Source organism: Uranotaenia lowii, chromosome 3 (genome assembly GCF_029784155.1).
Source record: "Uranotaenia lowii strain MFRU-FL chromosome 3, ASM2978415v1, whole genome shotgun sequence".
In the NCBI taxonomy this organism is placed as follows: domain Eukaryota; kingdom Metazoa; phylum Arthropoda; class Insecta; order Diptera; family Culicidae; genus Uranotaenia; species Uranotaenia lowii.
Window position 1 is genome coordinate 32,101,336 of NC_073693.1, and position 16,392 is coordinate 32,117,727.

Consider the following 16,392-nt stretch of genomic DNA (forward strand, 5'->3'; position numbering starts at 1 on the left):
TGATCATCCCATTATAATGTACTTCTTCCAATAGAACTTAATTCTAAATATGAGTTTCCGAATATAAGTGTAATTGATGTAAGAGAAACGGAACTGTTTTCTTAATTTTTTACTTGTTCAAATGGTTTCGATTTAAAACATGCCATTCAAAGCAGCATATTATTTGGTGGATTAAAATTGAGTGCAGTTCATAAAAGTTGTGTTGCGTGCGATATTGTGATATTGTTATTACACTGTGCCATATCATTGAGAGCTTTCAAGGTTAAATTAAATGCCTGGAGTATAAGCACAGTCAGTTTAATTTTAAATAAAATTTTTGGTAAGGCGTCAACATTGATAAGAAAAGTCACTACAGATCTCAGTTAAACTTTGGTATTTGTGTATCGAACGTAGTGTCGAGAAACAGACAGTTATGCTGCGATTCGCTAGAATGATAATGATGACGATGATAATGATGATGATAATGATAATGTTTATAGTTGTTGAATTTCCAGTGGCTTTTTGCCGTCTTTTAACTAAAATAAAGAGAAGTCTACATATATTTGAGCACTGCGCGGTTTTTACATTAAATGTTCCAAATCTGAAAGGTTTCTCAGTACAATTGTAGCAGTAAAGGTATGTGACTTGTTGAAAATAAGTTCTTTTTAATCTTTTTGAAAATATATTACTCGCTACGCTCAAATAGTTGTAGGGGAATGAGGTGGGAACATTATCATCATCATTATTATCATTACTTTATTATTCAAATTTCATACCATACGATACATACCCATACATTTAACCGTACGTTAAACCTCGCAATTGTTTCGATCGAATGTCAATCCGAATAAAGCTGACAAGATATCACTGCTCAAAGCGAAATAAAATGATCAATTGCTTTACCTTACACGCTAGGAAATTTACTGTAAATTTTTGAGCGGATCAGGAGACCACTAGGAAATTTTGTGGAAAACTGTAGAGCGGATCGGGAGACCGCTAGGAAACTTTGTGGAAAAATGTAGAGCGGATCGGGAGACCGCTAGGAAATTTACTGAAAATAGTTGAGCGGATCGGGAGACCACTAGGAAATTTGCTGAAAATAGTTGAGCGGATCGGGAGACCGCTAGAAAATTTTGTGGAAAACTGTAGAGTGGATCGGGAGACCGCTAGGAAATTTACTGAAAATAGTTGAGCGGATCGGGAGACCACTAGGAAATTTGCTGAAAATTGTTGAGCGGATCGGGAGACCGCTAGAAAATTTTGTGGAAAACTGTAGAGTGGATCGGGAGACCGCTAGGAAATTTACTGAAAATAGTTGAGCGGATCGGGAGACCATTAGGAAATTTGCTGAAAATTGTTGAGCGGATCGGAGACCGCTAGGAAATTTTGTGGAAAACTGAAGAGCGGATCGGGAGACCGCTAGGAAATTTACTGAAAATAGTTGAGCGGATCGGGAGACCGCTAAAAAATTTTGTGGTAAACTGTAGAGCGGATCGGGAGACCGCTAGGAAATTTACTGAAAATAGTTGAGCGGATCTGGAGACCGTTAGGAAATTTGCTGAAAATTGTTGAGCGGATCGGGAGACCGCTAGGAAATTTGTGGAAAACTTTAGAGCGGATCGGGAGACCGCTAGGCAATTTGCTGAAAATTGTTGAGCGGATCGGGAGACCGCTAGAAAATTTTGTGGAAAACTGTAGAGCGGATCGGGAGACCGCTAGGAAATTTACTGAAAATAGTTGAGCGGATCGGGAGACCATTAGGAAATTTGCTGAAAATTGTTGAGCGGATCGGGAGACCGCTAGGAAATTTTGTGGAAAACTGAAGAGCGGATCGGGAGACCGCTAGGAAATTTACTGAAAATAGTTGAGCGGATCGGGAGACCGCTAAAAAATTTTGTGGTAAACTGTAGAGCGGATCGGGAGACCGCTAGGAAATTTACTGAAAATAGTTGAGCGGATCGGGAGACCGCTAGGAAATTTGCTGAAAATTGTTGAGCGGATCGGGAGACCGCTAGGAAATTTGTGGAAAACTTTAGAGCGGATCGGGAGACCGCTAGGCAATTTGCTGAAAATTGTTGAGCGGATCGGGAGACCGCTAGGAAATTTTGTAGAAAACTGTAGAGCGGATCGGGAGACCGCTAGGAAATTTACTGCAAATTTTTGAGCGGATCACGACACCGCTAAAAAAATTCCAGTAGTGACCAGCAGCTACGCCAATATCCAGGCCATGTGTTGAAATTAGACCTCCTGGTAAAGGAGCCCATAATATCATCGTACAAGTGAATAAACTGAAAATGCACATGTTTGTTTGTAAGTGTGTGTGCTATGTTCCATTACTATTCAGAATTCGGTACACATAACGTTGGAAGAACGTCTTATAAAATCGTTTTACTACTTATACTGTAAATGTTCAGCTGGAAGCAAATTTTAAGAATAACTTTAACAAAAACAATACAATTCCAAAAATACGTTATTCATGAGTGGTATTTGAACGTTATCGCAACTGATTGCAGAACAGTTTTACTATATGATAGTTTTAACAGTTTTTAACAGTTAGATACATAACCTAACAACATATTAAAAATACGATCAATTCGGAATTAACGGTTCATGCAATGTATTTTACAATTTCTATAACAGTTAGCTTAAAGTTTTATCTACGCCTTATCAAATCGTTTTGCAATTGTTTTAATATGGTTAATATGCATTGTCTTTTTACAGATTTTGAAAAAAAAATCGTTGAAAAAATAAACCATTTGAAAATGTCGTCTGCCGGAAAATATGTTCGGGCCCCTAAATCCAACAGCGATCCCGAAGAATACGGCGAAATGTATGGCGAGTGGTCGTCAGATGACATGGAGTTTGAAGAACGTGAAATTCCAATAAACGAGAAACGTGAATATAAAAAAAGTGAAAACCAGGAATACATCCAGAAGATAGAAAAACTGCAGAATACTATAGATAAATTAGTTAAAGAGATGAACACTTATCGCTCTCGTGAAGATGACGAGTCGGTCAGAAGTTCTGCGCTTTCTGATGAAGATCTAAGCTGGAACAATGCGAAGGTCAATCCAGGTTCATCAGCAAACTCTGGTAGTATTCGATGGGAAAATATAAAACCTTTCCCAAACGATGTTCCGGCAAACGCTATGTGGGAACAATGGAACAGGTTTATCGATCGGTTTGAGATCGCTACTTCCTTGGCAAATGTGACGGACCCTGTCAAGCGCGCTCAGACATTGTTCCTTTCGATGGGAGAGAAACTCCAAGGAATTACCAGGGCTGCGAGACTTCGCCCAAGTCTGACCGAACCAAACTGCTACAACCTATTTGTCAAAAACATCGAAAAATATCTGCAATCAATGGTCGACGTAACGGCGGAACATGAAATGTTTTCCAATCTCCAACAAGGCATTGATGAACCAACTATTGCCTTCCATGCACGTCTTTTGGAAAAAGTGCGTCTCTGTCGTTATAGTCAAACGGATCAGGATCGATTCATTCGAATGCAACTACTTAAAGGAATGCGTAACCGTGAGGTGGCAAAGGCGGCGAGAATTTTTGGCTATGAGACGACTTTTATTGTACAGTCTGCGACTCGAGAAGAGGCATACATTCCGAAACCGTCACGAGTAGCTGAATCCAGCAGAGCATTCGTGGTGTCGCGAGAACGGAATCGGTTCAGTGGAAATAAACACCTGCCAAAACGCCGATATAATGATGCGGGCTGGAATTACCCGGAAAGGTATCGACAAGAAAGCGAGAACCATTTTTCCGGAGAAGGAAAACGTTTTCGCTGCAATAGGTGTAACCGTTTGTTCCACAAATCTGGAACTTGTCCGGCAACTAATGAGGAGTGTCGTACTTGTGGAAATCCTGGACATTACGCGGCAACGTGCAGGGAAAGAAATGCCACGTACATTCAGAAAAGGCAAAGCTCCATTAAGGAAAGATCGGGTGAAAAAGATAAGCATAGGTTCATCGGAGCCAATTTGTTTCCTACACGCAAAAGAATTTAGAAATTAATTTGTGTGTTCTGTAGAAAATACTTTACTTCCCTATAACTCATTAATTTCACGTAAAATCAAAGTGAACGCACACACCCATATTTTTATTTTTTTTAAAGCGTGCGCTCACGCACACAAATAAACATTCGATCCTTTCGTGGAATAAAATCATTCAGTGCTAAAAATTTTATTTGTCGCCGTTCTTTCTTCCGCGACAGCAAGTGCTGTTCGTCTCCGGATTGAAGAAATCATTCAAAGCGGGACTCAAAGTGAAACAGCAGAAGCACGAATATTTCCACCGTGGGAATTCCTGTGTTTCCTGCCTTCCGTATTAAACATCCAGAGGACCATTCGACGAATGGAGAATCACACCACTCGAATCAATCGACAGGTGCCATCTCGGCTGAGCTGGAAACCTAGTTCAGTAGCAACAGCTGCTGTTTCAGCAGAAGTTGAAAATTCATCAGTGTCACTTCTCTGCAATACACTCAGCAGCAGCAACCACAAAAGCAAAAAAAAAGATACATCCGGTAGGTACAAAATTTTAACGAGCCATTCAATTTTTTTAAATACTTTTCTTCCCAATAGCAACAATGGAATACGCAGCCAAATTACCCTCGTCTTACCACAGTCAGCTAGAGATAGTTCCGGAAGGAGAGATATCACAGCTGTCCGGCAGGAATCGGCTTCCGTCGCTGTCCGCAGGTTGAACAAATTATCACCATCCCCGTTCCTAGATTCAATATTCAGTATATGACAAGTACGTATAATAGGGACATCGACGCCTAACAGTCCCTTAATTAATGGAATACCTCACTCATTTCAGGTGGCAATGTTGCTGAAAATCTGCTGCGATAAAACGATGGCTACGACACCTATTAGACGGAGTCCAACCTTTGATTCCATCGGAAAATATAGCAAGGTCGAAGACTGGATTCGAGGAAGGTATGATGCTTAAGTTGCTTATCTGCTAAACCATTCGTCGTCCTGAGTAGCAACGGATACTTCGGTACTCAAGTTTTCGTACATCATAATCTACATCGTTCGTACTATGTGTTGTGGATAAGCCTGTCATCGAACACGTCATCGACAAGCTGTTCAATCTCACTGAAAGTCGGCGAGGGTGTCAGCTGTCTTGAATCGCTACGTGTTGCCTGTGTCCGATGATGACCAAATCGTAAGTTCTTCTAAATTGATCCACTGAATACGAAAGCCAAAATTAAGATTGTTTGTGTTGTGGCCATATTTTAAATAAGTGCAGTTTCCTCCCGTACACATTTGCGACAATTTAATTAGGGTTACTATAATTAATATTTGTTAATGACCCTTTAACAATTGAGGCCCTCAGAATCAGAGGGGTGAAAGTGTCAGAATAATCAAATTCGAGCTAAGTAGGCATGACTAACGATTCTTCATGTTTAAATGTGTGTTTGGTGCATAATTGAGATTTTTTATATTTTTTTGGAAATTTTTTTGGTTGAATTAAAACTGCTCGAATTCGAAAATACATGAAAAATCGAGCACCTTCACAACTTTGAAGCGCGTTTTCTCGAAACAATCATCTAAGCACTTGCACCCCTCTGATCCCAAGCGCCTCAATTGTAATTCGGGTTAAGAAAATGTCATTAGGGTGTATGGAAAATTGTAACAAAATAATGGTCCTAGATTATATATTATCCCGAAAAATTTGATATTCGAGGCTTTGTTAGATAACAGTACTGAAGGCGGCGTTAAGATGGTGTTCGAATTCCGTCTGATGGTAGAATTTTCACAGTTGGGCGCAAGCTCTAGGGCATTCGGTAGAAGCGTTGTGTGTGTATAATGCCAAATCTCAAATTTAGGCTCATCAAGAGTAACAGGGGTCCAAAGAAGGTTGCCTTCGTTATGATCTCATAATATGGAACTATTTCAAAGCCAAAGTAAGTTTTTACCTTCTATCAAGAACAAATACATAGGATATTTTGCTGATCCATAAAAAAGGACGATTTTTAATTCAACTTATTTAAATCAAAGCATAAGATTCAGTGAGAAGGAGGTTTCCCATGAAACATTAATTTTATGAAAAATGATTTTTATGACGGAGGAGCTAACCTAATTATTCCCCGCTTTTTCTGCTTAGCCCTCAACAATGTAAAAATTATTTTATATTGACTGTCCCAAGTAACCATAAGCGCCAATATAGCAGTTAGTTTCGCCAGATTTGACTCACAGTGCTAAGAGAGGGCAGATAAGATTGTTATTGGATAGCATTTTGACAATTCGTTAGTGCTTATGGTTTCTTGAGGTGATGGCTTCTCAATCCTAATTTTTTAACGAACCTCTATTGACGTGGAAAAGAACTCATCAAATGTAATAGATTTTCTCGAAAAAAAAAAAAAAATAATATAGTTGGATCCCTACTTGGGCCACCGCAACCGATGTGAATATTTTTCCGGATTGCATCATATATCTAAAATTCATATGATATGAAGTAATAGGCATCTCCTAATCAAAATTATAGTTCTTGTGCACATTTTGAACTAAACACCACTGTACAAGCTATAAGACAGAAATAGCTCAGATGACGCCTCACAATTCAACAAAATAGTTTCCGCGTTTAATGATAAAATATGCTAATAATTGGATTTTACATTTCGTGGATCTAATTGTGTGCTTCTTTGTATGGAGTTTGTGTTGCGAACCATAAAAAAACAACGTTAAAATATTATGATACTATTATATACTAAAAATTTCGCTGAAATTGAATGCTCTTTAGTGAAAATTACAGCTTAATTTTCATTAACATTGCTGATATTTACATCGTTTATAGAATTAGGTGTAGTAATGCACAGTCCAAATTCAAAAATCATCATTCAGTACAGATTTCAGATTGAAATTCAATATTCTGATTTAGAATTAAAATCTTAAATACATAATTATGAACGCAACTTCAAATTTACGATTCATAATGTACATATTTACAAACTAAGATTTACACTCATAATTATATTTTGTCATCTACATTTTGAAATATTTCAATATCATTTTCAAAAAACAAATTTTAACTCCTTGGTAGAACGCTCGCTGTTATAAAATATATTATCTGATTTATTTTGGATTAACTATCCTTCCGAATTTTGGTTTTCTTGATCACAGTGTAATACATAACAGCATACAGGTAGGCGTTGTGTTGACTGACTGGCAGGTTGACTGACAGCAATTCTAAACATACCTTTTCCAGGCTGGCAGCTTCCATTTATTTCATTTCGAGTTGACGCTGAAAGTTGTCTACATTCTATTCCGGTGAAATAGATTCAAAAAGAAAAGTGTCAGTGCGTGGAAAGTCGATTGTTGGTGCCTTAACGATTGTTGCTGCGTATAAGGTACGTAAATTAACTTTTTATTATGCAACAATCCGATTCAATTCTTTCGAATTTAGTTCAGTTATTTAGTTAATATATAAGGATTTGAGGTCCAGATTCAATTTCCTATTAAGATTTTCTAGTTGTTTCTTATGAACTATGTTCAAATCATTGAGGCACTAGGATCAGAGTGGCTGATTATGTTACTCGCATCTCTCCGGCACCATACCTTTTTGGGTTTTTTTTTATTAGGTCGTGTATGTACTTTTTATATACGATCGAAAAAAATTGTTAATTATAAAGCACCAACTTTTTTTTTTTTATTTCAAGGAATTAATAGCAAGCTGTCATTCTTCCCCAAAAAAAAAAAAAATAGTGCCAATAATTTTGGATTCTCCTCTTGTTCATCCCAGCTTTACCCTACGGCACTGTCGAGATCTTGGCTGTAATTTTTGATTATGATTATGACTTAAAAAGCAATCAACAATATATCAATGAAATATGATCGAATTCTTTGAACAGCTATTTTTAAGAATCCTTAATAAAGAAGATTTTTTGCAATTTTCAAAAACGCGGGAAACCAAGCTGTTTTAACGAATTTTGTGTTCAATTTAAATAATTGATATTATCATCATTAACAAGACTGGTAACTTTTAGTCAATTTCATTTGATCCTCAATAACGTCTAGTAGTCAATGTCATCGAAAGTAGTCAGGCGGGAATGTAAACTTTTCATGACATTGTTGTTCTCCACTCGCATAACACACTGTTATCTTTCTATTTTGTTTTCTGGTTGTGTTAGGATGGATTTTACGTTATTTGTGGAGCAACAGTTGTAAAAATGACTCTGCTGCAATGATATAGGATTTGTCTATGAATCATGTGACCAACATATATTTGTGAATGTGAAGTGTTTGTGAATATCGTTTCTTAAGTTTTTTCCCTTAGATCTTAGCTTTTTTTGCCTTGAAAGCATAGGAGATGAAAAGCTCCAATTTGAGAAAAAATAGCTTAAATGTGAGAGATGCACACACGGATTCTATATCATTGCAGGAGCCTGTCGAAATGTAATCCATGACCGTAAGAAGCTAAATTTATAGCAAGAAAACTGATATTCGTTCAAATTGGTCATGACATTGTTAGCTTATGTCGCTGAACAAAAATCATTATCACATGACATAGATATGCAAAGCAGTATCAAAGTCGACTGATATTGGTTGGCTGACACTAACCATTCGCAGCTCTGTTCATAAAGTATGTTGCAATGTTCTCCGTTTTTCTTTAACAAATATTTTACGGCATCCTTGTTTAAAGCGTTGTTCAATTCAATTCCTTTTACCGTAAACAAACTTTTTCAAGAGCTTAATATTATTTTCAGGTTTATGTACAACATGAACACTTTACGTGGTTATTTGAAAAAGTCAGTATCTGAAGCCAAGCCGTCTTTTGAAAAAATCGACGACAATAAAACTCAGATTGGGCTGGAAAACGATCAAAAGAAACAGGATGTAAACAAACGTAAGAAACGTCGTAGTTGAGCTGCCTATAGCTCTCTGGATGACAGCAAAACATTAAACCAAGATTCGAAAACAACGGATTGCATTATATATCTAAAATTTATATGATTTGAAGTAATAGGCATCTCTTAAAAAAATTATAGTTCTTGGGTACATTTTGAACTATACACCACTGTACAAGCTATAAGACAGAAATAGCTCAGATCCCCACTCACAATTCAACAAAATAATTTCCGCGTTTAATGATAAAATATGCTAATAATTGAAATTCATATCTCGTGGATGTAGTTGTGTGCTTATTTGTATGGAGTTTGTGTTGCGAACCATAAAAAACAACGTTGATTTAGAATTAAAATCTTGAATTCACAATTATGAATGCAATTTCAAATTTTCGATTCTTAATGTACATATTTACAAACTAAGATTTACACTCATAATTATATTTTGTCTTCCACATTTGTGAAATATTTAAATATCATTTTCAAAATACAAACTTTAACTACTTGGTAGAACGGTCGCTGCTATAAAATATATTTTCTGATTTATTTTGAATAAATTATCCTTCCGAATTTTGGTTTTCTTGATCACACTGTAATACATAACAGCATATAGGTACACGCTCATTTTTATTTAACCATATATGGTTATACCAATTTTCTGGTTTTTTCTCAAAAACTATCAATATTGTTTTTTTAAAGATTATTTCTTTGCGAAATTTTAACCATTTTGGCAGTTCTCGTGTATTAACCACAAAATGGTTGAAACATTTCTTCGCCATTTTGGATTTAACCGTGGAGCAAACCGAACGCGTTTATTAAAATTTGTATTTTTTTCGCACGAATAAAATGTTTCATAGTAGTATAGTAAATCTGTTCCTGCGATTCGGATGAAGCTGGGGCTGGTCGGTCGGCGTCTCTGCTGGAATTGCGGTCGATATCGCTGTCTCAGGAAACTCCCGGTTCATTCAGTACTAGAAGCAAAAAACTTGGATTGGTAATTTTTCTTGTATTCGGTTTTCAATATTTCATTTATTTAACTATTGGACTTTTTTTCAGCCTGTCAAAATTATTTTGCCAATTTTTTGGTAAATTTTGGCTATATCCGTCGGTGAAAATCAGTCAAAAATGGGAAATAAGCCACTCCGAAAAGCTCCGGTCGGAAGAAATCAGCATCATGGGAATGGCACAGCAAATGGTCCACATCAAGCGGGAAGTGAACAAAACTGCCTGTAAGTCGCTGTCCGTGAATCGGAAAACAGAACTCTGATCAATCATGGTCGGCTGATTCTGGGTTCCGGCACCGGGGCAAGTATATCGCTCAGAAGGGATAATGCACATGTTATCCAAGCTGGGATTGTCGTCAACATCGTCAACAGCATAATGAAAGAGGAACAGGAACAAGCTAAAGTTCGCAAGTTAGTCGAACTACAACAAATAACTTTATTGGGTAAGCATATTGAGTTATTTAACATTACCGTTTACTAAACTTGAAATGTTAATTCCCTTCTTAGTGACGCCATCTGTTCCGCCTATGCCTTCTGCAGAAATGTTAGCTAGCGGTGGCTCCAGTCCATCGCATGAAGTTCAGGAATTTTTATCGCTCAAAGAAAACGACTGTCTTAATGAGCACTATGATTCCGACAATATCCTTTTGGAAGATACCGATGAGATTGCTGGTGATGATGACGAGTTGAATGATCTGGAAAACGAAATCATCGACGACGAAGAAACACGGTAAAATTTCAAAAACATAGACGACGATGACAATGAATCTCCTAGCAGTAGAACCATTGAATGGCCGAAGGTTCCCGGAGTGCCGCTTCCTCCGTTGAAAGATCTTCCACAGCCTTCCATGCTTCCCAGCATTGCTGTTGTACAATCGAACAAACAGATGGACGAACTAACTCAAAAAATGGATCGGCTGTTAGACGTAGCAGAATTCCTCGACAAATAACTGAACTGCGTTCGCAAGTGTCCGATCTACAAAAAATACGTACAGATAATTCGAAGTTACTCAATGATACTCTACGGGAGATCGAATCCAACATTATCGAGCAGACCAGTTCGGAGAAGCGCACTTTGTCCGATATTCATAGTGAGAAAATCGGAACTATGTACAGCAAACATTTCAGCAGCTTAAACTTTACTATCATGAATTCACTAGAACCGAGATTGACGCTCCAGATTGTCAACCGAATCGGGAGCAGTTGCAGCAAAAATTCGATTGTGCCCTCCAAGAGGGTGTACAAAAACTATGCGTAATCAGGTGAGTATTATTGTTTTCTTTTTTTTTTTTAAATCGAAATCACCGCGTTGGTCTTGAATTTCTGTTTCTGGTGTGAAAATATTGCAAATTGTATGAACATTGAGTCATTTGTTTTATTTTTATTTTCAGGTAACTATTGATGCTATCGGTAATTCCGTCTATAAGAGTGTTCGAAAAGCAATGGAAACATCATTTCATGAAGCGTTACGAAACATCATTTTACCGAATTATGAGTGATGCTCACAAGAACTGTTTTGGCAGCTCAATAAAGAATTTTCAGCAGGGTTAAAAGAATGTAATGTTCAAAGTCATCCTTTTGAAATACATGATTCTTACTGTTATATTTTCATCTTGCAGACCTCGATAAAACGGAAACGTATTTATCATGCAGAAAACTGAACGAAGAGTTTGAAGCCGCGCTAAAAAAAACCGTTCAATAAACTGGGCAGAACTTAACTGTCAATGATCTATTCCAACCCGCCAATGTTGCAGCCTAGCGTAAAGATCTAAGCAATGATTCGAATGATTTCCAAGGCAATTAGCTTAAAATGATTTGGGAAAACGTAAGGGCGGAAATCGATAAGGGTTTGGAGGCCCAAGCCTCTTCTCTAGAGGACTCAGTATTGTCAGCGGTGCGGTCGCAAGCACAAACTCCAGCGCCCGCTTTTTTGGGTCATCCCGAACACATCCGGCAACTGCTAGCCACAGGGCGCATAAACGATGCATTCGTTATAGCTCTTCAGTCCAACGATTTGAAACTATAGTGTGATTCACAATAAAGCACGCCAATTACAAACAGGTGTTCAATCCATGTGCTCTAGAACAACGGATACTGCTGTCACTGATTCAGCAGATTGCAGCCGACATGTCCAATATTAACGACCTTAAGCACAGGTTTGGAATTTTGCTTGCGTTCCAGTTGATGTTTTAAACATTTTAAACCTTTTTCTTCAACAGGTTTCTCTCTGACGCCATCGTTAATCTGACCTTCTTCGACCACATTATGAATGAACACATTCATAAGGTCCTGCAGGAGGTAGCTCGTAACATACAGGCATTTTTGTCAATGAATCCCGAACACGTACTTGCTACCAGACTTAAGTTATTAATGATTGCCATCCAAGGCTGTAAATATGCCTGATCTTTGTGGAGGCAACACCAGTAAAAGGTTCGCGAGGACCTGGTAATGTTGAGCCGGCAGTTTGAAGAAAAATAAATAAGCTGCTTTTAAACCCGCATCTTTTTTCTTTTTCCAGTTGAAAACATCCCAATTCTAGTATTTTAAAGAAAAAAAATTACCTGTTTTCCTTCCATTCTGCGATATGGTTTAAAATAAACCGTTTTTTCAACTTCTCCGCAATAATTTCTTGCGGTTAAAAAGTAACCATATTTCCACTTCTCAAAAGAAGTCAAAAAATGATTTCTATGGAAGCAGTCAAAAAATCCCTTAACGCGGAAGGGTGTGAAAATGGTTACTTTTTAACGATAATTGGTTAAAGAATTTCGAGCGTGTTGGCGTTGTGTTGACTGGCTTCAGGCTGGCAGCCTCCATTTATTTCATTTCGAATTGGCGCTGAAAGTTGTCTACATTCTATTCCTGTAAAAAACGGTGAAATAGATTCAAAAAGAAAAGTGTCAGTGCGTGAAAAGTCGATTGTTGGTGCCTTAACGATTGTTGCTGCGTATAAGGTACGTAAATTAACTTTTTATTATGCAACAATCCGATTCAATTCTTTCGATTTTAGTTGAGTTATTTAGTTAACATATAAGGGTTAGAGGTCCAGATTCGATTTCTGATTAAGATTTCCCAGTCGTTTCTTATGAACTATGTTCAAATCATTGAGGCGCTAGGATCTCAGTGTGACTGACTTCGAGACACCTGGCCTCTTAGGTTTTTTTTCGTTTTTCATAATTGCCAGAACACCTTCTAACACTAATTTAGGATTGGGTGATTCCTTTGAGGTTTAAAAAGTTTTATTCTAAAAGAAAAATCATACTTTTAACATCACTTTTACCTAAAAAGCTGACTTATTTAATGAAAAAAAAATAACTTGTTTTCTTTTGATCCGACGATGTTACTCGAATCTCTACGACACCAAACCTGTTTGGGTTTTTTTATTAGGTCGTCTACCTACTTTTAAATACGAATAGTAGAAGATCGAAAAAAATGGTTAAATATAAAGTACCATTTTTTTTATTTCAAGGAATTTAATAGCAAGCTGTCATTCTTCCCAAAAAAATAGTGCCGATCATTTTAGACTTTCCACTTGGTCATCTCAGCTATACCCTTCGGCACTTCCGAGTTTTTGGCTGTAATTTTAAAGAATCCTTAATAAAGAAGATTTCTGCAATTTTCAATAACACGGGAAACCAAGCTGTTTTAACAAATTTTGAGTTCAATTTAAAAAAATTGATATTATCATCAATAAACAAGACTGGTAATTTTCAGTCGATTTCATTTGATCCTAAACAACGTCTAGTAGTCAATGTCATCGAAAAAAGTCAGGCAGAAATGTAAATTTTTCATGACATTGTTTTTCTCCACTCGCATAACACACTGTTATCTTTCTATTTTGATTTCTGGTTGTGTTAGGATGGATTTTACGTTATTTGTGGAGCAACAGTTGTAAAAATGACTCTGCTGCAATGATATAGGATTTGTCTATGAATCATGTGACCAACATATATTTGTGAATGTGAAGTGTTTGTGAATATCGTTTCTTAAGTTTTTTCCCTTAGATCTTAGCTTTTTTTGCCTTGAGAGCATAGGAGATGAAAAGCTCCAATTTGAGAAAAAAAAAGCTTAAATGTGAGAGATGCACACACGGATTCTATATCATTGCAGGAGCCTGTCGAAATGTAATCCATGACCGTAAGAAGCTAAATTTATAGCAAGAAAACTGATATTCGTTCAAATTGGTCATGACATTGTTAGCTTATGTCGCTGAACAAAAATCATTATCACATGACATAGATATGCAAGTATCAAAGTCGACTGATATTGGTTGGCTGACACTAACCATTCGCAGCTCTGTTCATAAAGTATGTTGCAATGTTCTCCGTTTTTCTTTAACAAATATTTTACGGCATCCTTGCTTAACCCTTTCCTTCCCATGGTAGCACAGGTGATCCACAACTTTGCACAGCTCGCATTTGAACTGGGCGCTTTGGATCAACACCATTTTCTCACCGAATATGAGTAAAGAAACATTGCACAAAATTTGAAGAAAATCGGTTCGCTAGGTTTTGCTTGGCAGATCAAAAGCTGCAAAAAAGTCGGATTTTTTTCGAATTTAAATCAAGTCGTCATTTGTTGCTCAATAACTTGACAAGTTTTTATAATTTCCTTGAAATAAAAATACTGACGTGCAGAAGGTTGCTTATGCAAGCAGAATCAAATGATGGTTTACTTAGATTTCAACTAAAACATATAAATTTTTGAGTAAGTAAAGTGGATCACTGGTGATACACTGGGAACAAAACGTACTTTTCTTCTTGGGAAGCTTCTTATCAATACTCAAGAAAATCATTTCGTCAACAAAAAAATTCGCTTCAGGATAGTTAATTCATCTGCTTAAATGACCACATGTCTTAAAATATTTGTAAAAGTTCGAGATTTTCTCGAAAAACGGCATGTTTTGTTTCCCTTGCGCAAAGTGTCATGGTGGCCAATTGTTCAAGGAAAAAATGAAAATTTCAGATATTTCAATAAATAGACTTTCGAGGGATGCGTATACCAAAGAAGTTTTTCATCAAATAGGATCGTTTTAGTTTGTGACCAATGAAGTGATGAAATTCCATGTTTTTTTGCAATTATTTCCTGTTTTTCATTTGCACCCTATGTGTTGTTATCTTCCCAATGGAACACATATGATCAACCTCAAAACCCAAATTTATCAAATGGATCATTAAAGTAGGCTTAAATTATGCATCTTTTGTTCTAGAACTTTAACTGTAAACCAATATTTCTATTTTTAAAACGTGAAAAACCTCGTGGGAAGGAAAGGGTTAAAGCGTTGTTCAATTCAATTTTTTTTTCGTAAACAAACTTTTTCAAGAGCTTAATTTTATTTTCAGGTGTATGTACAACATGAACACTCTACGCGGTTATTTGAAAAAGGCAGTATCTGAAGCTGAGCCGTCTTTTGTAAAAATAGACGACAATAAAACTCAGACTGGGCCAGAAAACGGTCAAAAGAAACAGGATGTAAATAAACGTAAGAAACGGCGTAGTCGAGCTGCCAATAGCTCTCTGGATGACAGCAAAACATTAAATCAAGATTTGAAAACAACAAAAACACCTAAAAAGAAAAAAAGAAATGTTTCAATTGATTCGATCCCGGATGAGTTTTGGGAAATAACTTTTACGCAAGAACAAACACAATGAATATCGTTCTTATCAATTAAAATTCGCTTAATTTTAATCAAAATCAATGTACCCGAACGACCCGGGTGGTTAAAAGGTCTCTTATAAATAATAATAATAATGTTAAGAGTAAAGATGCGAGTTGAGAATAAATTATAATAAAAATGACAATGATTATACAAATCAATATTTTTACCCCACTTTTAAAGAAAATATTCCAATTAAAAATTCGTATTCATATTCAGACAACAATGTACACACGAAGGCTCTACATTACGGCTTTTCGATCCATTGCTTCCTAAATATGCAAATTTAAGGCGAGAATTCGTGCAGGCGTTTGTTTGTTATAAAATAATCGTTTATTTATTTTTGAGTTTCTCTCTCGATCGTAACAAAAAATCGTTTTTATCGATTGTAACATAAAATCTTATAATTTTTCAAAAATCCTTTTTTATCCCCTATAGTTTATTCCGTTTGATAGCTTCATTTAACGAAAATCATTTACAAAAGTGATTTTTGTAAACATTCTACCGTTATAGATTAAAACACGCAAAACTAATATGTTTGGAATCTGAAAGAAAGGCTCAAATCCACTGTTAAGTGTATTAAACCGGGTTTTTTTGTCACTTTTTTATTTCAAATTTTTACTTCAAATTATTCAAAATAAATGTTAAACCTTATATTAGCCCAAATTTTTTCAATTTTGCTCAATTATATTAATTTAAGCAGTAAAACATGGAAAAAATCGTGTTTTTACTGTTTAAAACTATTATAAAAAAGCCAAATTGAAAAATTTCTTGCTAATATTAAGTTTTACATTTATTTTGATTAATTTGAAATGAAAATAAAAAATAAAAAAGTTACAAAAAAACCGTCTTTCTTGGATGTTGCCAAAATCGAACGGGGTCTGTATATCTG

The 16,392-nt window shown here is 36.3% G+C and overlaps 1 protein-coding gene across 18 annotated transcripts in view; it reads left to right on the forward strand.

Moving 5' to 3' along the window:
* The window catches only part of LOC129755131 (uncharacterized), a 24,951-nt gene extending 9,149 nt beyond the window's left edge, over positions 1 to 15,802 (forward strand). For 7 of the 18 annotated variants that reach the window (XR_008739189.1, XR_008739178.1, XR_008739176.1 and 4 more), the window contains 11 exons: positions 2,701 to 4,516; positions 4,575 to 4,746; positions 4,813 to 5,163; positions 7,207 to 7,348; positions 8,705 to 9,836; positions 9,899 to 10,289; positions 10,354 to 11,108; positions 11,238 to 11,403; positions 11,466 to 12,002; positions 12,066 to 12,797; positions 15,186 to 15,797. Coding sequence is in view for 1 of the 18 variants with exons in the window: in XM_055751472.1 (XP_055607447.1) it covers positions 2,742 to 3,998 (1,257 nt within the window). In the remaining 17 variants the exon portion in view is untranslated. The other 11 variants (XR_008739185.1, XR_008739186.1, XR_008739187.1 and 8 more) reach the window with 11 other exon arrangements.
* Positions 15,803 to 16,392: the final 590 nt, after the last annotated feature.